At 50.6% G+C, this 22,974-nt stretch overlaps 1 protein-coding gene across 45 annotated transcripts in view; it reads left to right on the top strand.

The window, feature by feature from the left end:
- The window catches only part of PLEKHA6 (pleckstrin homology domain containing A6), a 137,341-nt gene extending 122,482 nt beyond the window's left edge, over nucleotides 1–14,859 (top strand). For 27 of the 45 annotated variants that reach the window (XM_084976782.1, XM_084976761.1, XM_084976769.1 and 24 more), the window contains 8 exons: nucleotides 1,577–1,706; nucleotides 1,908–2,014; nucleotides 3,363–3,539; nucleotides 5,367–5,534; nucleotides 5,612–5,745; nucleotides 6,272–6,417; nucleotides 12,031–12,154; nucleotides 12,843–14,859. In XM_084976782.1, coding sequence (XP_084832908.1) covers nucleotides 1,577–1,706; nucleotides 1,908–2,014; nucleotides 3,363–3,539; nucleotides 5,367–5,534; nucleotides 5,612–5,745; nucleotides 6,272–6,417; nucleotides 12,031–12,146 — 978 coding nt within the window. In that variant the 3' untranslated portion in view covers nucleotides 12,147–12,154; nucleotides 12,843–14,859. The remainder of the gene's footprint in view (nucleotides 1–1,576; nucleotides 1,707–1,907; nucleotides 2,015–3,362; nucleotides 3,540–5,366; nucleotides 5,535–5,611; nucleotides 5,746–6,271; nucleotides 6,418–12,030; nucleotides 12,155–12,842) is intronic. The other 18 variants (XM_084976788.1, XM_084976779.1, XM_084976757.1 and 15 more) reach the window with 1 other exon arrangement.
- Nucleotides 14,860–22,974: the final 8,115 nt, after the last annotated feature.

Below are 22,974 nucleotides of genomic sequence, written 5' to 3'. Positions count from 1 at the left end.
TTAATTTTCCCATAGCGCAGTTTCGGTCCCTCTGTCCAGGCGGACTCCGGGACCAGCCAAGGGATGGTTGAGACCCTCTCCCTGGCCGTTGTGCTTCCTGCAGACAAGAGAAAAATGAGTTGCTACCCTACCCCCATGGTGGCCCGTGGCTGCTGCAGGTGGCAGGTTATGTCCCCTTCCCTGCCAGCACGACCAGATGATGGAAATCCAGCGACACCCCTGCCCCTGCCCTTCCAGGCCCTTCCTGCTGTGGTCCACCTCAGAGCCCAGTCCTCCATGCTCTCTCTCCTCTTGCCTGTGTCTCTGCCTTGTCTGTGTCCTCTGAGTCCCGTCAGCCCCTGGAGTGTAAGGATACAGACCCCTCCCTCCCTGGTTCTGACTCCTTCTCTTACCCGGATGCGTAGCCAAGATCCAGGGGAAGTGTGCAGTTAGGCTTGGAAGAGGTTTCGTGGTGAGTAGAAACAGTCCTAAAACAGGCTCAGCTCTGTACTAGTAATAATACACCCAACCCTTGAGGGTCTGTTCATGAGGTGGGCAGAGCAGGTACCATCACCTCAGCGTTACAGACAAAGAGAGGCTGTAGGACTTACCCTGGAGTTGGCCTTGAGCTGAGGGGTCTGGCTGGACTCCCCTCACTGAGACTTAGATTCTGCGGCTGTACCATGGGAGGGGATGGCTCAGATGATGTCTGAGGTCCCTTTCTTCCTTTGTTTCCTTCTTTCTTTCTTTCTTTTCTTTCTTTCTTTCTTTCTTTCTTTCTTTCTTTCTTTCTTTCTTTCTTTCTTTCTTTCTTTCTTTCTTTCTTTCTTTCTTTCTTTCTTTTTTACCTTCCCTCCCTCCCTCCCTCCCTCCTTCCTTCCTTCCTTCCTTCCTTCCTTCCTTCCCCCCCCTCCTTCCTTCTTCTTAGGGGTACACCTGTGTCATATGGAGGTTCCCAAGCTAGGGGTCGAATTGGAGCTGTACCTGCCTGCCTACACCACAGCCATGCAGGATCTGAGCCGTGTCTGTGACCTACACCACAGCTCACGGCAATGCCGAATCCTTAACCCCCTGAGCAAGGCCAGGGATTGAACCCACAACCTCATGCTTCCTTGTCGGATATGTTTCCGCTGTGCCACAACAGGAACTCCCTGAGGTCCCTTTCTAGTCTCGTGATTCTGTGACCCCACAACCTAAATGTCCTTTTCATTTCCCCAAAGTTCATCTGGTTCTTTTATTCGATGGGATCCCATCAGGATCCTCCTCTCCATGCCCCCTCCAGCTCTCAGTAAGTCTGTGCTTTTGCTGTTCACCAAGAGGACCGGTCAGGTTGAAGGGTCTCTCGGATGGGCCTCCACCGAGGGAGGCCCTTCGCCCTCGTTCCCCACCATGGCCGCACGTTGGCCAGCCTTAAGGTGGCTTGGGTGGGGGCTCCAGTGCATCTTCACCAACTTCCCAGCTGGCACAGACAGTGTCCTTGCTCCGTGTCTTTTCGAAGGTTTGCACGCCAACCATTGCAAAACAAAGAAATGCCACCAGGGGCCAAATTCTCGGTGGTCACTCCAGCACCATCCATCTTCTCGTCCTTTCTCCCTAGCCCAAGGCAAGCTACGAGCAAAGCAAGAAAGACCCCCACCAGACATCACCCCTGGATGCCACTAGAGACATCAGCCTTGTGCCCACCAGGCAAGAGGTGGAGGCGGAGAAGCAGGCGGCTCTCAACAAAGGTACTTCCTGCCCCATTTTCCCCCTAGCAGTGAGGCTAAGGGTCAGAGAGACACCCAGAGAGGCACGTGTTCACATCCAAGGAGGTGCTTCCCCACCCCAGGCCCTTCACCTTCGTGGCAGGCAGGGCTATGCCTCTCTGAGAAGCAGGCTGCCCTGTGTCCCTGTCTGTGGGGCCCACTGGCTCCCATGTCTCCTTGCAGTTGGCATTGTGCCCCCACGGACAAAGTCACCCACTGATGAAGAAGTGACCCCATCAAGGGTGCTGAGGAGGAATGCCAACGGGCTCGCCAATGGACTCGCCTCCCGGGTGAGTGCCCACCCGTGGGCCCGAGAGCTCGTGGGGACCTGGGCGGGGCTGGGATCCCAGGGCCCCTGTGAGCCCACCCATCTGTCACAGCTCAAGAAACCCAGGGCTAGAGGAGGAAAGTAGAACTAGAAGGAAAAAGGCAAGCGGAGGAGTTCCTTCCGGGAGACGTGTCAGGGACCAAGGAATATAGGCGTAATAAAGATAGAAGAATAGTTGGAGTTCCCTTCGTGGCTCGGCGGTTAACGAGCCCAACTAGAATCCGTGAGGATGCGGGTTCGACCGCTGGCCTCGCTCAGTGGGTTAAGGATCTGGCGTTGCTGTGGCTGTGGCATAGGCCGGCAGCTGTAGCTCCGATTTCGACCCCTAGCCTGGGAACCTCCATATGCCTCGGGTGCGGCCCTAAAATGCAAAAAAAAAGATATGAGAATAGTTAACAAAATTATTATAATGTGCCAGCGATGAAACACAAATGCAAAAGTCAGTGGTCAGAGACAAACGTGCTGACCAGAGGCACTGGGTTAGTTTCCCAGGGTTGCCAGGAAGTTAACGAGACACCACGGATGTGGTGACTTAGAACAACAGAAGGTTTATTCCCTCACTGTCGCAGAGGCCAGTGGTCCAGAATCGAGGTGTCAGCAGGGTGGGTTCCTTCTGGAGGCTCTGAAGGAGCATCCAGTCCACACCTCTCTCCTGGCTTCTGGCTGTTGCTGGCAATCTTTGGTATCTTTGACTTGTAGAGACACCACTCCCATCTCTGCCTCTGCCTTCCCATCACCATCACCTCTGCGTGTCTTTTTTTTCCGTTTCTTATAAGGACACCCATTATTCTAATTAGGGCCTGCTCTAATTCAAGATGATCTCGTCTTGAGACCCTTAATTATATCGTCCAAGACCCTATTTCCAGATAAGGTCACATTCACAGGTACTGTGATTAGGACTTGGGGTTCACTGTTCAACCCATTACAGGTTTCCCAGAGAAGCGCTTTTTTTTTTTTTTTTTTTTTGCTTTTTAGGGCCGCACCTGCAGCATATGGAAGTTCCCAGGCTAGGGGTCAAATTGGAGCTACAGCTGCTGGCCTACACCACAACCGCAGCAACGTGGGATCAGAGCCATGTCTGCAACCTACACCACAGCTCACGGCAAGGCCAGATCCTTTAACCCACTGAGCGAGGCCAGGGATTGAACCCGCATCCTCATGGATACCCGTCAAGCTTGTTGTCCCGGAGCCACAACAGGAACTTCCAGAGAGAAGGGACATTTGAAGGGATAAGGGCAGATGGAAAAGCTGGGTCGGGGGTGGGGAGGCACCAGTTAGAGCCCCATCAGAGCCCCACTCTCCTACTGCAGCAGGAACGCCCCAAGAGTGCTGTGTTCCCTGGAGAGGGCAAGGTCAAGATGAGCGTGGAGGAGCAGATTGACCGCATGCGGCGGCACCAGAGCGGCTCTATGAAGGACAAGCGGAGGAGCCTGCAGCTCCCGGCCAGCCCGGCTCCCGAGCCCAGCACCCGGCCTGCCTACAAAGTGGTAATGCTCTTTTAGCCCCAACACTGGCTGCTCCCAGGGTGTGGCCTGGGCTGGAGGGGTGGCGGGGAGGGAGGAAGTTTGAGGGAGGGAGGGACCAGGAAGAACCCAGGCTGGGCACCTGGAAGACCAGGGCGTGGGGGAACCCTTCTCCCCCACTGGGCAGAAGAGATACTGTACCGAGTATTTCCTTTCCAGGTTTACAGGAGAATAACTCACAAAAACAGAGGCCTCGATTCTTTTTGTTGAAATGAATTCTACAAAATTCAGTTAGCAGTGGACAGTACAAAATCCACAACTCAGAACTAGCTGTCACTTATACTTGTTTCTAGAGCTCTTTCTACGTGCTTAGCCTTGGGCCGGGTTACAGAAGAGAACCAGAGCTCACCATCACCAGGCACAATGCAGTTCATAGCCCCTTTCATGGTATCTTGTTTAGTAATTTCAAGGACACGGGATTAGGAAATCTCTCTCTCTCTTTTTTTTTTTTTTTTTTTTTTTTTTTTGTCTTTTCTAGGGCTGCTCCCGCAGCGTATGGAGGTTTCCAGGCTAGGGGTCCAATTGGAGCTGCGGCCGCCAGCCTATACCAGAGCCACAGCAACATGGGATCTGAGCCGCGTCTGCAACCTACACTGCAGCTCATGGCAACGCTGGATCCTTAACCCACTGAGCAAGGCCAGGGATCGTACCCGCAACCTCATGGTTCCTAGTCGGATTTGTTAACCATTGAACCACGACAGGAACATCCAGGAAGTCTTTTCCCTATTTTATTTTATTTATTTTATTTTTGTCTTTTTAGGGCCACGCCCTCGGCATATGGAAGTTCCCAGGCTTGGGGTCCAATTGGAGCTTGTAGCCACTGGCCCACGCTGGAGCCGCAGCAACGTAGGATCTGAGCCGTTCCTGCGACCTACACCACAGCTCGTGGCAATGCCAGATCCTTAACCCACTGAGCGAGGCCAGGGATCGAACCCACATCCTCATGGATGCTAGTTGGGTTTGTTAAACACTGAGCCATGACAGAAACTCCTTATCCCTTTTTAGAGATAAGTAAACAACATCATGAGAAACTAACAGATTTCTGGGCCACACAGCTATTAAGCACAGAGCTGGGAGTATCCCAAGCCATCCGACTAACTTTTCTTTCCACAAAATTTCGGAAATACAGAAAAATGATGATCCGTAAGTCCTGCCTTCAAACAGTTTACATTCTAGTTGGACTGGAATGTCTGTCACGTGAAAAGATTAGAGATCCATGGAGGATGCCCTGATTCACTTGCCCAAATTAGATGGCACAGAATATGAACACAGGTATAGAAGGATGGGAAGTGACAAGTGCTGACAAGAGTTGATGAGATTTTACCTCTGAGCCCTTGGTAGTGAGTCAGCTTAGGACAAGCAACATAGAAGGAGGGTAGCCTGGGAGTTCCCGTTGTGGCTCAGCGGTAATGAACCTGACTAGGATCCCTGAGGACAAGGCTTTGATCCCTGGCCTCACTCAGTGGGTTCAGGATCCGGCATTGTCGTGAGTGGTGGTGTAGGTCGCAGATGTGGCTCGGATCTCACGTTGCTATGGCCGTGGGGTAGGCTGGCAGCTATAGCTCCAATTGGACCCGCGGCCTGGGAACTTCCATATGCTGCGGGTGTGGCCCTAAAAAGCAAAAAAAAAAAAAAAAAAGGAGGGGGGAAGGTAGCCCTCCCCGTAAGGCATGCCGGGCAGGGACAGTGGAGACACGTTAGGTTAGGGCTGCCCAAAGGCCTGGGTAGCAGTGGAGGTGCTGCTGGCCTCGGGACAAAGGCCTGTGTGGCCCTGACAGTGCTGTCCCCTAGGTGCGCCGCCACCGTAGCATCCATGAGGTGGACATCTCCAACCTGGAGGCCGCTCTGCGGGCGGAGGAGCCTGGCGGGCAGGCCTATGAGACACCGCGGGAGGAAATTGCCCGGCTCCGCAAGATGGAGCTAGAGCCCCAGCACTACGACGTGGATATCAATAAGGAGGTGAGCTGCGGCCAGGAGAAGCAGAGCGGGGAGGACACTGGGAGGGGATGGGGGCGGTGACCTTGGTCCCTCCGCAGCTCTCCACCCCAGACAAAGTCCTCATCCCTGAACGGTACATCGACCTGGAGCCCGACACTCCCCTGAGCCCAGAGGAGCTGAAGGAGAAGCAGAAGAAAGTAGAAAGGATCAAGACACTCATCGCCAAGTCCAGGTAACGGGCCTTGGGGGAGCCTGCCCCCTCTCTGCCCACCCTGGTACCTAGGACACCTGGGGCATTAGTGCCACTGAATCCTGTGTCCGGACCCCTGTATTTGGGGGCCCTGAGCCACCCAAGCGGAGAGCAAATGGAAGCAGTGGCTCAAGGCGGCAGATGTGGCCCTGGCACGTGGCAGGGCTGGTGAGGCTGCCGTGGGTGCCGAAAACCTGCTGGCTTGTGCACAGGCTGTCATCAAGTCATACTGATGGGTGGCCCTCTGGTGACTTCTTCTCCCCTTCGAGGCTGCTCGAAATGTTCACTCGAACCTTCCGATGCACTTGAAAATGTTGCAGGCAGGGGTCCCAACACGTGTGTTGCCAGGGTCCTGCTCACCCCAGGGGACAGCCTTGCTGGGAACGGAGCCCGCACAGTCACAGGCCCCTGGCCCCCCTGCCGCCAACCTCAGTCTGCAGGCCGCCCCTCCCCAGTCAATCAGACCTTTCTGTGCCCCCTCCATGTCTGTGTGTCTGTGCCTCTTCAGTATGCAGAACGTGGTGCCCGTCGGCGAGGGGGACCTTGTGGATGTGCCCCAGGACTCAGAGAGCCAGCTGCAGGAGCAGGAGAAGCGGATTGAAATCTCCTGTGCCCTGGCGACTGAGGCCTCCCGCAGGGGCCGCATGCTGTCTGGTGAGAGGGACTGGGCCTCGCTTTGCCAGGGAGACAGCTGACCAGGTGTAGGGGAGGAAGCGCAGGGGGGCCAGGGACAGAGAGAAGTGTAGGGGGGCCAGGGACAGAGAGAGCCAGGGACAGAGAGGGCCAGGGCCAGGGAGGTGTTCCTAGAGGTCAGGATGAGCGTTTATTGAGCCTCAGGTACTGTACTCGGCTCCAGGGGTGCAAAGGGGCCAGAGGCGCTCACATCCAGGAGCTCAGAGCCGTGATGACTCGACTCATTGCTTCATGGAGGCATGGCCGAAGGCCATGAGGAAGCACAGGGAGCCGTTCTACCTGGGCAGCTCCGGAAAGGCCCACAGAAGTGATAACTGAGCTTGACTGGGAAAGATAAAAGGATGTACCGGTGGCAGAGTGAGGGCCAGGTGCTCCGGGGTATTCTGTCACTTCCTATTCCTGCTGCTTGCAACTAGGAAGGATAAGAAGGGAAGATGGTACAGGCAGCCAATACCGTCACCACCTCGGCTACTGACCCAGACTGCTAAAAAGATGAGAAGAGGAACTGACTTCACACTGATACAAAGGCCCTCGGGTCTGAGGAGACACTGTCGGGGTGCAGCCAATAGAATTAACTTCCCCTCAGCTTGAGGGAAAGCACCCCGGAAGAGAGGGGAGTGTCACTGGGAAGAATGGAAGAGACTCTGGATGAATGGGAGGCAGAGGAAGGACTGTGGTTAAGTCATGAAGCCTGCTAGACAGAATAGTCCCTTCTCAATATGAAAGGTGCTTTGGGAGTTCCCATTGTGGCGCCGCAGAGGTGAATCCAACTAGGAACCATGAGGTGGCGGGTTCCATCCCTGGCCTCGCTCAGTGGGTTAAGGATCCGGCGTTGCCATGAGCTGTGGTGAAGGTTGCAGACACGACTTGGATCCCACGTTGCTGTGGCTGTGGTGTAGGCCGGCAGCTATAGCTCCGATTCGACCCCTAGCCTGGGAACCTCCATATGCTGTGGGTGTGGCCCTAAAAAGAAAAAAAAAAGAAAAGAAAGAAAGAAAAGAAAGGTGCTTTGGATGGAGATGGAGAGGGAGGGCTCTGAGACCAGTCCAGAAGAATGCCTGGATGGATGCCAGGCTTGTGAGGACTGTGGTAGGGGGACAGAGACAGGTTGTGCCGGCCACAGGTGTGGCAGGGAACAAGCCAGTCAGTGGCAGAGAACAAGCCGACCAGGATGTTGTCTGGGCGCACTGTGGAGGGCATGGCAGTAACTTGGGAGGGCTTGAATTCTGGCTCTCTGAGGCTCCATTTCCTCACCTGTAAACTTCACATCAAAATACCTGGCTGGTGGCATGGGGATCAGAAACAATCCTAGTACTAAAGAAGCCCCTAATACAGTACCTGGCGCTCAGGAGCTGCTCCATACATGCTAGCTGGCTGTAGCAGCTGTGGTGCTGGTGCCGATGATTATATTAGTTGACATAGCAGTAGCTCAAGTAGAAATGGGAACCTTTCGTGGGTTTTCTAGCTATTTAAAATATGGATATCTTCAGAAACCAGAGGGTTTTGGAGTTCCCGTCGTGGTGCAATGGTTAACGAATCCGACTAGGAACCATGAGGTTGCGGGTTCGATCCCTGGCCTTGCTCAGTGGGTAATGGATCCGGTGAGCTGTGGTGTAGGTCACAGACGCGGCTCGGATCCCACGTTGCTGTGGCTCTGGTGTAGGCCAGCGGCTACAGCTCCGATTGGACCCCTAGCCTGGGAACCTCCATATGCCGCTGGAAGTGGCCCTAGAAACGGCAAAAAGACACACACACACACACACAAAATAAATAAAGAAAGAAAGAAAAGAAAGAAAGAGAAAGAAAGAGAGAAAGAGAGAAAGAGAGAAAGAAAGAAAGAAAGAAAGAAAGAAAGAAAGAAAGAAAGAAAGAAAGAAAGAAAGAAAGAAAGAAAGAAAGAAAGAAAGAGAAAGAAAGAAAGAAAGAAAGAAAGAAAGAAAGAAAGAAAGAAACCAGAGGGTTTTGGCTACAATAAAGGGGATTTAAGTAAGTTTTAAGGAAGAAACCACTAGCCTTTAGGGTCTAAATGGACATTGGAATGGGAGCCCAGGAAAAGCCCTGGGAGATATTTCAGAAACAAGCTATCGGTTGGACTGGATTTGAGGGCAAGAGAAAGAAAGAATGGGCTTCAGGGAGCCCTATCCTGCAGCCGAAAGGCAGCAGAACCAGTTTGGCTGCAGGGAGGCCTCTGTCAACTGCCCTATAGTTTAGCAACCAAATGAACTTGAACCTTCCCATGATCAAATTCCACGTGCTCTGGGCAAAAGACAACTTCCTATTTCAAGGGCTAGAGCAGGCAGCCTTGTTGTCACTTCCCTCTGCCCCTGTCCCAGCCCCCGGGTCTCTCTGCTACAGCTCAGCTGCCAAAGGTGCCTGAAAACAAAACCCACCCCGACTTATCAGATTTCCCTCACAGCGGGCTGACATTTCAGGGTCTGTGCGCTGAAAGCCAACAGTCATCTTGCTTTTGCCAAAACCCCAACTATTTAAAAAATGGCTGTGGAAGGGCTAGACCTCAGACATAGCCCACTGTCCCCACTGCCTCTGGCCGATGGCCCAGATTCCCAGAGCTGCAGCTCTGCCAGGTGCAGCAAGCACTCTTCCTGGGCACATGCACTGTGGGCATAGGGCCATGCCTGTTTGTGTTTGGTGGTGGTGGCGGGGCTGCTGGGCATGGGGTGTGAGGATGGGGCACGGATGCAGTTAGTGCCCAAGTGTGGGTATGGTATGGATGCTGTGGTTGGTGGCGAGGCTGTAGCCTTTGCCAGTATACCTGGCGTGCGCCGTATATGGAAAGAGGCAGCAATTTTAAGTTGGTGTTTTTGCTTGTTTTTTTTTTTTAGGGCCACACCCGCAGCATATGGAGGTGCCCAGACTAGAGGTCTCATCAGAGCCACAACTGCCAGCCTACGCCGCAGCCACAGCAAAGCCAGATCCCAGCCGCGTCTGCAACCTACACCACAGCTCACAGCAACGCCAGATCCTTAACCCACTGAGTGAGGCCAGGGATCGAACCCGAGTCATTGTTCCTGGTTGGATTTGTTTCTGATGTGCCACGATGGGAACTCCAATTTTAAGTTTGTGTGTGGTGTGCTGTCATGGGCAGTATCTGTACAGGGTACAGGTTGGAAATCCCTATGTGCCTGTGTGTATTCACATGTGTGGTGTGTAGGTGGAGAGGATGTTTGAGTGTGATATAGGAGTATGCATGTGTGTGTAAAATGTCTGTGGATGTTGTACGGAGACCCGTGATGTATGAGTATAGGTGGTTTGGGGAAGCTGTTGTGTACAATATGCAGGTAGGGGTAGTGCTTATGAATACACAGTGTTTGTGCGTGATGGGCTTTCTGTGAGATATGAGGAATGTAAAGCCCGTTTGTGTATGTGGTGTGGACAGTGGATATATTGCACGCTTGTGAGCATACTCCTGTGTGTACAGCCTGGGGATAGCACAGCCTCAGAAATGTGAGTACGTGTGACTGAAGATTTACTGGTGCAGATGTGGTACTTGTGAACACGAAACTGTAATAGCACACTCGTGCCTATCTGCTGCTTCTATGAATTTATTTTGGTGGATATCGTCTCTTTTTTTCCACTTTTTTTTTTTTTTTTGGTCTTTTTGTCTTTTTAGGGCCGCACCCTCAGCATATGGAGGTTCCCAGGCCGGGGCTCAAGTCAGAGCTGTAGCTGCCGGCCTACACCACAGCCACAGCAACACCAGATCTGAGCCAGATCCTTAACCTACTGAGCGAGGCCAGGGATGGAACCTGCGTCCTCATGGATGCTAGTATGATTCGTTCCCACTGAGCCACGATGGGAACTCCTATTTTGGTGGATGTATTCTTAATCTGTATTTAATATTTGTTTGCCTTCTTAAAAAGGTTATATTTAAACAAGTCATCTTTCCTGCTCTCGCTCATTTAGTATTATAAACGTCTTTATTTTGCTGACCTCTGTGGAAGCGGGCTCTAATCCCTACAGATCTGTTTGCACCTCTGCTAAATGCTTCCAAACTGTTACGCTTTTAAAGAGATCATGTCTACTTTTTACAGAAGACTTTCTCTCTTCAGTTGTGCCTCATATAGACGCCAGTGGGCCTCTCAATTCCTCTCTCTCCCCTAATTCTCCTATTTCTAATCTCTCAATAGCCTAGAAACCCAGCAAGCCAACACCTATTAGAATTGTGTATAAATAAGAGTAACTAGACTCCAAGGAGCTCTTCCATGACTAAATTGGAAAAGCTTCTCTGCTTGTCCACTGTAACATCTCTTTGTCTTCCTTGAGGTCTCCCTTGCTTATTAGGTTTTGGTTTTTTGACCGTTTTAGAAGTGGTTGTTGCCAGACAACTAACCATGGGATCTGCGATACAAAGGTGCACACAAATGTGTTTATGTTTCAAAAACGTTTTGGTTGTATTTGTGTAGGAAGTTACAAGTGTGCTGAGTCACATGCAAGGGCACAGGTTCAGAAGTGCCCTTACACACACGTGTGTGAGTCGCGTGTGCTAGGCAGGAGGCTGTGGTGGTTGCTGGATCCCACGTTCAGACTGTGGATTGCTACCTGTCGGGGAGAGCGCTGCAGGTCTCGTGTGCCTATGTGGGTGTGTGCAGATATGAGATGGGAGCTGTGCCAGCCCTTTCTCTTATTCAGAGGCCAGGGAAGGCGATGAGGTCCAGGGTAGGGTGGGGAGTAAGGGCCTGGGAAGTTCAATGGCAGCATCCCTCTCTTGAAGGCAACACAGTATGACCCTGGCTGAGGTCTGCTTCTTCTCTGAGCCTGAGTGGGACATTCTCTCATAGCTGCACCAAGCGTGCATGAGGGTCTGGGGACTGCGCAGAGTTTGTCCCTAACAATACGACTCCCCTTTTCATTGTCCTTCCCTTTGCTGGTCTCCACACACAGTAATAATGATAATAGAGTAAAATCTCATTAGTTCAGATGTCACCACTTTGAGGCTTGATCTGTTTAGGGGTGGCTTGAAGTTTGCCTTTCCTGGATGGATGAAATGAGGTCTCAAGTGACAGTGGAAAATCATTTCTGGACCTTCCAGCCGAAATTAACAGGCTCGCCTGAAGCCTGTCAGAAACCTCCGTTTGCCTGGAACTGACAAACATGGTGATCCTGTCACTTGGACCGAGTCCTCGAATGCAGGGCCTGATGTAGACTAGTGGGATTTTACTGCCCTATTCATCATTATCATTAGCGATGTCACTGTCTACAAAGTGCCATCCTCACTCTGTCCCCCAGGCGTGGAGAGGGGTGTGCATCTCCCTGTGGCACGGATGGAAGGGGGGGACCCCAGGCTCAGAGGGGCCGGGCCTCGCCCCCCCATCACGTGGGTCTCAGCAGAGCCAGGTCTCCTCTGGGGCCCCATGCTCTCCTCCATGGCACCCCCGGAACCAGGCCAGCCCCGCCTCAGCTTGAGCAGGTTCCCAAGCTCAGCGCTCCTCTCTGCTTGCCTCCTGCCTTGCTCCCCCGCATGGAGGAGGGCCTCGCTTGCTCCGGGTGCCCAACTTCCTCCCTCCTCCCACCCCACCCGCCCCTATTCACTTCCCTGTTCATTTCTGTTTCCAGTGCAATGTGCCACCCCAAGCCCTCCCACCTCCCCTGCCTCCCCGGCTCCACCAGCCAACCCCCTATCGTCTGACTCCCCACGGGGCGCCGACAGCAGCCATGCCATGCGGGTCTGAGCTCTGACGTAAGCACTTTTCTACTGTATTTCATCCACCCTGGGGAGCGGGACCTCCCCCCCGCCCGCCCCCGTCACCCCATTGAGCCATCTGCACCCTCTCGTTCTGTCCATCCGTCCGGCGTTGCTTCTCCCCTCACCCCAGAGCCGTCTGCCGCTCTCTCCCTTCCATCCGTCTGCTTGAGCCTGCCAGCATCCCCGTGCAGTGCTGGGCTAGAGCCGGCTGGCAGGGCTGCTTCTTGGATGTGGCATTGCCAGTGGGCTTTGCTTCTCCAGAAGCAGACAGGGAACAAAGCTGAGGCCTCTCCTGTCCGCTGTCAGAGGGACTTCCCTGACCCCCCGCTCCAGCACCTCCCGTTGGCAGCAAGCCTTCCATCTGGTGAGAGACACAGCAGTCCTGCCTCAGAAGCTGCTTCTCCCAGATCTTATTTCTCCCAGATCTTATTTCTCCCAGACCTTTCTGTAAGTTAAAATAGCATTGGACAACTCCAGGCAAAGGCTGCGTCCCTTCTTTATTCCTAGCACGCAGCCGCTCAGTATCAGGCAAGTGCACAAGCATTGGCTTCTATTCATTTGTTCCCCTCTCTCAGGGTTGAGGGGGTGGGCAAGTTTGCCAGACGAGACCTTGCTGGGGAGGGTGGACTGGCATGTCTGCTCCTCTGTGCAGCTCCTTCTCACCCGTGTCTCTCTCCTCCAGTGCAAGCCCTGGCCGAGGCCAACGCCATGAAGCTCCACAGAGCCACGTTCTGAAGCCACCTCTGCCTCCCTGAGATCCTGCTCCCCACTTGGCCCCCTGGCCCCCTGCCCCTCTGCTCCTATAGGAACGCTGCAGGGAGCCGGGCTGGGGGCCGGGCTGCTTCCAAGAGGCGCACGGGCACCTCAGTGTCCACACACCCATGGCACTTGGCCCTGAAGCCCTCGCTGCTCAGAGAGTGATCCCGGGCCAGGGTGCGAGATGGCGGGGTAAGGACCGCCATCTGTCTGATGCTCGCGGTACAGGGAGCCTAGGTCTGGCTCCAGCAGGGGTTGTGATGGCCCCATGGGCACATTCCATGGTGGAGGAGATGTTCCGGTGGGGAACGTGCCCTGGGCTACCCTAGGTTAGGACTCCTCTCTTGATGTCAAGGACAGCACCTGCCATCGTCCCCTTTCCCCATGGCCCCACCCCTGCTGCCCCAGCTGAACCCAGGGTCTTGGCACATCTCTGCTCCTGGGTGCTCCTTTGGAGTCCAGTGGAGACTGACTGCCCTGCCTGAGCCAAAGATGAAATGATGAGGGATGGGGAGAGGTTCCCTCTGGGAGCCCAGTGCTGGCTGGCCGGAGAGCCGCAGGTCTGTGCAGTGTCTGAGGGCAGGTTGAGAAGGGGTGGCAGAGAGCGGGGGAGAGATCTCAGGAAAATGAGAGGACAGGGAAGGAGCAGGACTCATGCGCAAGTAGGAAGAGAAGGACGGAGATGAGAAGGGGTGTGGATTGGTTTCCCCAGGGTGGAGCCTTTAGGTTTGTGCCAAGTACAGTGCCGGGCTGTCAGCTCACCCGTCCCTAGGATCAGTGGGGCTCCCAACAGGAAGACCCGCCACCCGCACCCTGCCTTGGGGATGGAGGTGTGAGTCCAGGGGCTGGGCAGCAGCAGCCTGGGAAATGGCTCTTTTGAGGTCTGGGCCTGGTGTTGGCCTCCCCATCCTAGGGTTGGGAGCAGAGAGAAGGATCTGTCTTATGGAGGGGCCGGTCAGCTTCGGGGGCTGTCCTAACCATTTCTGCGACATCATCTTGTCTCCCTTCCCCCTGGAATGTGCCGTGGGCCAGCCAAGGGTGTGCCCTGGGAAGAGGGAATGTGGCCTCAATCTGGTAAGCCAGATTCTGGGCCCTACCCTGCATTCCCTGATGAGGACACGTTGAGGCTTATGGAAAGCCTCTCTTCTAGCCTGGCTCTCTTCCAACCCACCTACCCATGGGCCGGTGGTGGAGAGACAGAAGCAAAGCTTCTTCTCCCTCTGACCCGCCCCCCTTGAGATGAATGTAGCCAGAGACGATGAAGGAGAGAGAGAGTGAAGCCGAAAAACCTTGGCCCTAGGCCTGCTCTTTGCCAGAGTTGCTGTCCAGAGACTTCAGCCTGACCTCCCACGGCCCCAGGAACGACTACCTTAACTTCCACCAATTCTTCTTCACGCCTTCCTGGCTGGGACAGTTATGGTTCATATGCAAGTAAAGATGACAGTTCATTCAACAAATATTTATTGAGCACCTTGTATGTACCAGGCACTGTTCTAGGTGCTGAGAATATTCTCATGCTTCTGAGGGATTACCGACTGGGGGGATGCCATGCACCTTCACTTCTAGCAGGTTGTTTGAACATGACCCTTGGCTGCATTTCCCATCTTCGGCACAGCTCAAGCACCCTAAACCTGTCCTCTCCCCCCACAGACCGGCAGGTGGGGTTGGCTCCCAGGTAACCCTCTCTCCCTTCTCCATCTTCTCCCACACCTTCTCCATCCATAAGAAACTGGTTTTTCGGGGCCTTCCATGCCTTCCCCTTTCTTTGTCTCTCTCTTTTTTTTTTTTTAAAGCGATATTTTTCAAAATATATGTGAAATACCAAGGATTGACGTCTGCCCCTCTGCCATCTCTCCTCATAAAGCTGGCTCTTTATGTTGCTTTACATGCCTTAATATATGTTTTATGAAGATTACACATATTATAGATGTATATGTAATATATATATTTGTTCGGATGTCTGATCCTTTCCTAGAACTCCTGCCCGGGCCCATTTCCTCTCCTTTACTTTCCACGCCATTCCTAGCATACTGTGGCCATACCCCCATGCCTTTTGATCCAAAGAAGGGGAGAGGAAAGACTTATTTTAAGACAGATCTATTTTACGCTTTTGTTATAAAAGCAAATCTATTTTCAAAATGTGCAATGTCTGAGTGGAATTGGCAAGTGATATGAGGAGACTGGGGTGGCTGCCTCCAGGCCCAACCCTCCGCCCTTCCCTCCTCCGTGGCAGCTTCCTTCCTCCTCCTCCCCAGTCTGCAAAGGGCTGGTCCCCAGAGCTCACCCAGGGAGCATCTCACCGGGGCAGGACATTCTCTTGCAAGTCCTGGTCTAAGGATTTGATTACATGGTCAACTCTTGTTGAGCCTCTAGGTTTATCGGATGTGAACCCTCTTGAAGGAAATGTTTACAGTTGTGTGCACAGAAGTACGCCCGTGCAGGCACCCCCCCCCCCCCACCATGTGCTCCTGGACCACTTCCTTCATCACCCACTGGAAAGGGCAGACAGTTTAATGGCAGCCTAAGCCAAACAGCACCGAGAAGGTCAGACTGTTCTTGAATGGATCCAGGATATGGTGCCACCGGCCAAAGGAAGCGATTTGGGATCACTGGTCCTTCGGTGTAGACACATTCGAGTTCCTTGGACTTCTCACACTCCTTTTCACTTGATCCCTCTCGGGTCTGGGTCGCATCTATGGCATCTGTCTCCCTCTGTGACGTTTCTTTGGGGGCCGTTGTTAAAGGGGATGGTACCCCGGTCTGGCATCCAGACTTTGAAGTCAGCCCAGAAGGTCCCATGGACAAGGTGCATCTCAGCCTTGCCAAGGACTTTCCTGCTCCTGGGGCCCTGAACTAAGCCAGCTCAGCCTTCCAGCTGCTTATCAACTGTCGAAGTGGGCAAGGAGCTGTTGCCTTGCAAGGATTTGGGCGAAATGAAAGTCTTTTGTCCAGATCTGGAATCAAGGGTTTTGGAATCTAGCACTGAGCTCCTGGCCAGCATTTGAAGCCTGGCTTCCCACTCTGACATTTCCTGGCATCCTATTCCTAGCCTAGAGCATTTGCTATGAATGATAGGGGCCCAGATGGAAGCCCAGGGCTAAGGAACCCACCCAGGGATAGTCCTGGTCACTAATCTAGGGCCTTCCCAATTAGCACATTTCCTCCGTCATCAATAACCAAGAGGCTGTAATCAAATACTAACTCTGTCACTTAAAAGATGTTCTGAGGTTGCAAGCTGTGCTCACTTGCTTTCTTGCCTTGGTGAGAGGCATGCTCTTGGACCACGGCTGACTACAGCAAGACAGAATTAATTCCTTTCCCCCTTAGGCACCCCCCCCCAACCTGGCAGCTCTTAAAACTAAGGAAAATATGAAATATACATATATATATATATATACATATATCTATTTATGCACATATTGGGGCCAATTTGATTTGCTAGTATTAGACAATAAACCATACAAGGAAATTTATGATCTCAGTGTCTTTATTTAGTATAAAAGTGACCTTAGAAGAAGAGTTAAGGTTAGATAAACAGAGGGTATCTCTGTCAGGGGACCAAACAACCATAGCAGCCCCTTAGCATCTTTCTAGCAGATGAGCCTCTCCCCAGGGAGGGGCCATCCTAATTGACAGATGAGAGCTTGCTTCCCTCTCAGCAGCATTCTTTTTAGATGTAGGTACTGAAGCACCCAGTGAGCTCGCATTTGTATCTTGCAAGTTTGTATAAACCCATTACAGGAAATAAATGGTTTGTACAAGTGGTCTGTCTCTGGCACTCTCTGTCTGTGTCCAATGGCAATTTTTTTTAAAGTACTTGACTCTTTATTATTTTATTTTTTTGTCTTTTTAGGACTGCACGTGCAACATATGGAGGTTCCCAGGCTAGGGGTCAAATCAAATCAGAACTCTACCTGCTGGCCTATGCTACAGCCACAGCCACAGCCACACCATATCCGGGCCACATCTGTGACCTGTACTACAGCTCATGGCAACGCCGGATCCTTAACCCACTGAGTGAGGCCAGGGATTGAACCTGCTTCCTCATGGATATTAGTGAGATTTTTTTCTGCTGAGCCATGCCAGGAACTCCATCCAATGGCAATTTATGTGCTTGGCAGAGAAGGGGATGGGGATCTAGGGCCAGACCTTCCCTGACTAAGGGAACTGGGTTCAGAGTGCCCATTGTGGTTCAGGGGGTTAAGAACCCAGTATAGTGTCTGTGAGAATGTGGGTTTGATCCCTGGCCTCACTCAGTGGGTTAAGGATCTGGTGTTGCTTCAAGCTATGGTGTAGGTTGCAGACATGGCTCGGATCTGGCATTGCTGTGGCTGTGGCCTAGGCCTTCAGCTGCAGCTCTGCTTTGCCCCCAGCCTGGGCACTTACACATGCTGCAGGTGTAGCCCTAGGGGGAAAAAAAAAAAAGAACTGGGTTCGAAGCCAGTTATATACCATCTATTATCCTCATGCCTTGGCCTCCTTCCCAGGCAGGAATCCCAGAGTTCTCAGAAGCCTGCTGCCTCTTCAGCAGCTCGGAAATGGTGGTTTGTTGTCTACACCTTGGTCATCTTTTTGATCCAGATGACCCCAGATCAAGGCTTGTCTCAACGTCCTGTACAATGGATGTATCAGATGCTTCAGGCCTTGGAACCTTCCACTGAAGGCCAGGGGGAAGAGGTATCGGAAAGGCCCCCCAAATTCTTTTCATCCAGCTTTAGTGCTTTTGGTTAATTTCTCTTGGCAGATTCTTGGTGGTTATCAATTATTGATGCTCTGTGTCTGAAGGCCTTTGCAGAGATGCTCTGTTTGAAATCTGTCTGTGAAAAACGTGAGTCAAGAAGCCCTGTGAGTTCTATGGGGCAGGGGATAGAGAACGTGAGCCCAGAACAGCAGTAGGCTTCATCGGGTTTCTGCAGGATGTCTGGGGAAAAGAGGAGGCATTAATGGTTTGAGGAAGAAGAGATGGGAAGGCAAGCTTCTTGTGATTTCTAATTAGCCTCAGTCTGGTCCAATGACCAATTTTGAATTCTGGACACCTCTTCTCATCCCTAGAGAGCAAGTAGAGTGTGATGAGAGGTAGATAGATAGATAGATAGATAGATAGATAGATAGATAGATAGATAGATATCAGAATGACTGGAGGAGTTCCCGTCGTGGCGCAGTGGTTAACGAATCTGACTAGGAACCATGAGGTTGTGGGTTTGGTCCCTGCCCTTGCTCAGTGGGTTAAGGATCCGGCGTTGCCCTGAGCTGTGGTGTAGGTTGCAGACGTGGCTCAGATCCCGTGTTGCTGTGGCTCTGGTGTAGGCCGGCGGCTGCAGCTCCAATTCGACCCCTAACCTGGGAACCTCCCATATGCCGCGGGAGCAGCTCAAGAAATAGCAAAAAGACAAAAAAAAAAAAAAAAAAGACTGGATTTTATTTATTTATTTTTCCTTTTTAGCGCCCGCCCGCCCCCCCCCCCCCCCCACAGCACATGGAGGTTCTCAGACTAGGGGTTGAAGCAGAGCTACAGCTGCTGGCCTACACCACAGCCACAGCAACACCAGATCTGAGCCGCATCTGCGACCTATACCACAGCTCATGACAATGCTGGATCCTTAACCCACTGAGCGAGGCCAAGGATCAAACCTACATCCTCATGGACACTAGTCAGATTCGTTTCTGCTGAGCCACGATGGAAACTCCTAAAATGACTGGATTTTAGATTTTGTAACTTCCCTGGAAGAGCTATAAACCTTGATGTCCTTTGTGGATCAGGGAGAATTAGGATCAGACAGACGTAGGCTCAAGACAGAAGCCTCTAGGACTGGAGGAGGTTTGATATACTTTGGATGTTTGATATAATTTAGAAATTCTCAATTTCTAGGACCTGCGTCCCTGTCCCAAGCCACCCTGCCTAGGCCAGAGCCAGTGGCTTGAAGAGGAGATGGAATGTGAGAGCATAGGGCCCTGCTGGGCACCAATGTCCCCATGAACAAGGGCAGGCTTATTTCTAAGGATAAATCTTGTTAGTCCTTGCCTGCTCCACCCTCTCCCCAGATCAGCCCTTTGATCAAGCCAGGCTGGGGTTGCAAAAAGCGGGTGGTAGTCAAGAACTGTACATGAAAAAGCACCTTGCAGAATGCCCTTTAAGGGGTGCTCTATAACTACGGGGTCATGTATTTTTTCTTGAAGAGAGGCGAACCAGCGTCAGGCAGGCAGCCAGGCTTCAGACCCTGCTGCTTCCCGAGAACTGGGGCCATGCCTCGTGCCCCCTTCCCCTCATGCCTCCAGTGCAGAACTGGAATACCGCATGGCAGAGACTGATGGGAGCGAAGGAGAGGTTGTGCCCAACTCCTGGCCTTGCTCCTTGCTGCCGCACGAAGACTTGGACACATCACGAAAGTTCTTGACTCTATTTCCTCATCTGTGAAATGAGGATGTTAACTACTCTCTTATGGCGCTCTCAAGAAAGTCAAATGGAACAGTGTTTTCCAAAGTAGAAAATATTCAATTGTTTTTGAAAGCACCTAAGAGGTCAAGTAAGAAAAGGCAAAGGAGAGAGGATTAAGATGGTGGAATAGAAGGACTGGAGCTCAACTTCTCTCCTAAAAACAACAAAATTCACAACTAAAGGCTGAGAAATCTCCACCTAAATGGACCAGAAACCTTAAAAAAGATACCCTACTCCAGAAGAAAAAGAGGAGGCCACATCAAGAGGAAGGAGGAGCGATTTCGTGATATAAACAACCCCATACCTCCTGGGTGGGAAGCTCCACAGACTGGAAACTAACTGGTTCACAGAGACTCACCTGCAGGAGTGAGAGCTCTGAGCCCCACATCAAACCCTCACATTGTGGGGATCTGGCACTGAGAGAAAGAGCCCCTGGAGCATCTGGCACTGAAGGCCAGTGGGGCTTGTGCACAGGAGCTCCACAGGACTGGGGGAAACGGAGACCCCATTCTTAAAAGGCACACATGGACTTTCACGTGCACTGGGTCCCAGGGCAGAGTGAGGTCTCCATAGGAATCTGGGTCAAACCTGACTGCAGTTCTTGGAGGACCTCCTGGGAAAACAGGGGTGAACGTGGCTTGTTGTGAGGGACGGACATTGAAAGCAAAGCTCTCGGGAATATTCAGCAGTGTGGCTTTCTCTGGAGGTGGCCATTTTGGGAAAATCTGGCCCCATCCATCAGTCAGTGCTGAGAAGCCCCAGGACAAACAACATCCACGTGGGATCACAGCCCCGCCCCTCAGTAAACAGGCTACCTAAAGACCCCTCAGGCACACAGCTGCCTCTAATCCCATCCAGTGACTAAGCCCCACCCACCAGAGGGATTAGAATCAGCTCCACCTACCAGTGGGCAGCCATCAGCCCCTCCCATCAGGAAGCCTACACCAAGCCCCCATACTGACTTCAGCCACAAGGGGGCAGACATCAGAAGTAAGAGAGGCTACAACTCTATTATGTATAAAAAGGTCACCACACCAAAAACCTATAAAAATGGAAAGACAGATAACTATAACTCAGATGAGGGAGAAAGGAAAAACCCCAGAAAATCAGCTAAGCAATGAGGAGATTCTCAGCCTCTAGGAAAAAGACTTTAGATTGTTGATGTTGAAGATGATGAAAGACATTGGAAATAAACTGGAGGCAAAGATGGATAACTTAAAGGAAACACTGAGCAAAGAGATACAAGATATAAAACTTAAGAAGAGATGCAAAATACAATAACTGAAATAAAAAAAAATTCACTAGAAGAAGCTAACAGCAGAATATAGGAGGCAGAAGAACGAATAAGCAAGGTGGAGGACAGATTAGTGGAAATTACGGATGTGGAACAGAAAAAAGATTGAAAACAAATGAAGAGAGTCTCAGAGATCTCTGGGACAATGTTAAACACACCAACATCCTTATTATATGGGTGCCAGAAGGAGAAGAGAGAGAGAAGGGGACAGAAAAAATATTCCAAGAGATAATAGCCAAAAACTTCCCTAACATGGGAAAGGAACCACTCACTCAAATCCAGGAAGCGCAATGAGTACCATATAAAATAAACCCAAGGAGGAATACACTGAGACACATATTAATCAAACTGACCAAAATTAAAGACAAAAAGAAAATCTTGAAAGCAGCTAGGGAAAAGAAACAAGTAACATACAAGGGAACCCCAATAAGGTTATCAGCAGATTTTTCAGTAGAAACTCTGCAGGCCAGAAGGGAGTGGCATGATCTACTTAACGTGATGAAAGGAAAAAACCTCCAACCAAGATTACTCAAACCAACAAGGCTCTCATTCAGATTTGGAGGAGAAATCAAAAGCTTCACAGATAAGCAAAAGTTGAGAGAATTCAGCAACACTAAACCAGCCTTACAACAAATACTATAGGGACTTCTCTAGGCAGAAAAGAAAAGACAGCAACAGGAAACAAAAATTCCACAAATGACAAGGCTCACCAGTAAAGGTATATACACAGTAAAGATACGAAATCATCCATGCACAATTATACCACCAAAATCAGAAATCATGAGAAGAGGTGAGTACAAATGCAGGACACTGGTGATGAACTTGCAATTAAGAGAACAACAACTTAAAACAATCTCATATACATATAGACTCATATCAAAACTTCAGAATAACTTCAAACCAAAAATCTACAATTGATACACAAACAAGGAATCGCTGGATAAGAAATAATAAGTGCATAATCCACCCTGAAGGGGGTCATTTGACATCATTCTTGGAATGCTGAAGTCTTCTTAGATCTGATTCTGATTTCCTCTCCATCAGTGAATTTATGATAATTATAATTAAATAATGCCACTGTACAGTTAAATAATACAGTTCTACAATTGTATTATTAATAACCATTTCTCTCCATGGTACAATGTAAGGTCTATAATATCTTGTTTATCACCTCGCCTAGAATAGTGTAATGCCTATACTGAAGAATCAATAAAATGTAACAAATTATGAGGACATATTTATATAGTTACACTGTTTTTTAACCAATTTATATTTTACTTATTTTCAGAGGGTGTATTATTTTTGTTATTCTAACCAGTTAAGTTATTCTTTTTATTATGCTATATAAAATATTTTATATTAGCCTTATAAATATATAATATATATAATATTATATATATATAATATAAGGCTTTCTTCTTTATAAATTTTAGTTGCATAATATACACAATTTTAATATAATGCTAATTTTTAAAGAAAGATTGAAATGTAATAGATAATACTAAATAGTAAAGATGAAAGCCATACAAAATGGGATAAAGTATAGAATAAATTTCCTATTTGTCTCAGTGTATTTTCCATTCCACTTCTCCAGAGGGAGTCACTTAATCTCTTATGATCCATGATATAATAATCTGTGTGAATGTAATTGTGTTTAAATATATGTATTTTATTCTGTAAAAAAAAATAAAAATAAAATTTCAAAAAAAAAAAAAGTCAAATGGGAAAATGGATTGGAGTTCCCTTTGTGGCATAGTGGAAATGAATCCGACTAGGAAACATGAGGTTGCAGGTTCGATCCCTGGCCTAGCTCAGTGGGTTAAGGATCCGGCGTTGCCGTGAGCTGTGGTGTAGGTTGCAGACAAGGCTTGGATCCTGCGTTGCTGTGGCTCTGGCATAGGCCAGCGGCTACAGCTCCAATTAGACCCCTAGCCTGGGAACCTCCATATGCTGTGGGTGCTGCCCTAAAAAGCAGAAAAAGAATAAAAGAGAAAATGGATTTAAAAAAATGAAAAATTCATTTACAAGGAGATGGTGGTGATGCTGTGCAGGCCCCTCAACTGTCTTTAGGGACATGAAGAGGGAGGAGGGGAAGATTTCCCAGGGTCCCCTTGGCTCCATAGCCTTCACTGGAGAACATCAGCAGGGCCTCCTGCCGTCTAGCCCTCTAAGGTGTCCCCCTGCCCACTTTTACTCCTCCAGCCCCAGGGCCTTCCCCATGGTGACCAGGACAGGCTTTCCAGGGCCTATGTCCTCCTTCCTGGCATTGCTCTTTGGGGACCTGCCCTGTGCATGGCAGCCACTAAATGCCAGTAAGTGTTTTGCGCT

Source organism: Sus scrofa, chromosome 9 (assembly GCF_054392235.1).
Source record: "Sus scrofa isolate SSC_HxYL_T2T_F1_AM1 chromosome 9, Sscrofa_HxYL_maternal_Yorkshire_Landrace_v2.0, whole genome shotgun sequence".
Classification (NCBI taxonomy): Eukaryota; Metazoa; Chordata; class Mammalia; order Artiodactyla; family Suidae; genus Sus; species Sus scrofa.
The sequence above is the reverse complement of the archived record's forward strand: the minus strand, read 5'-3'. Positions and strand labels throughout refer to the sequence as shown.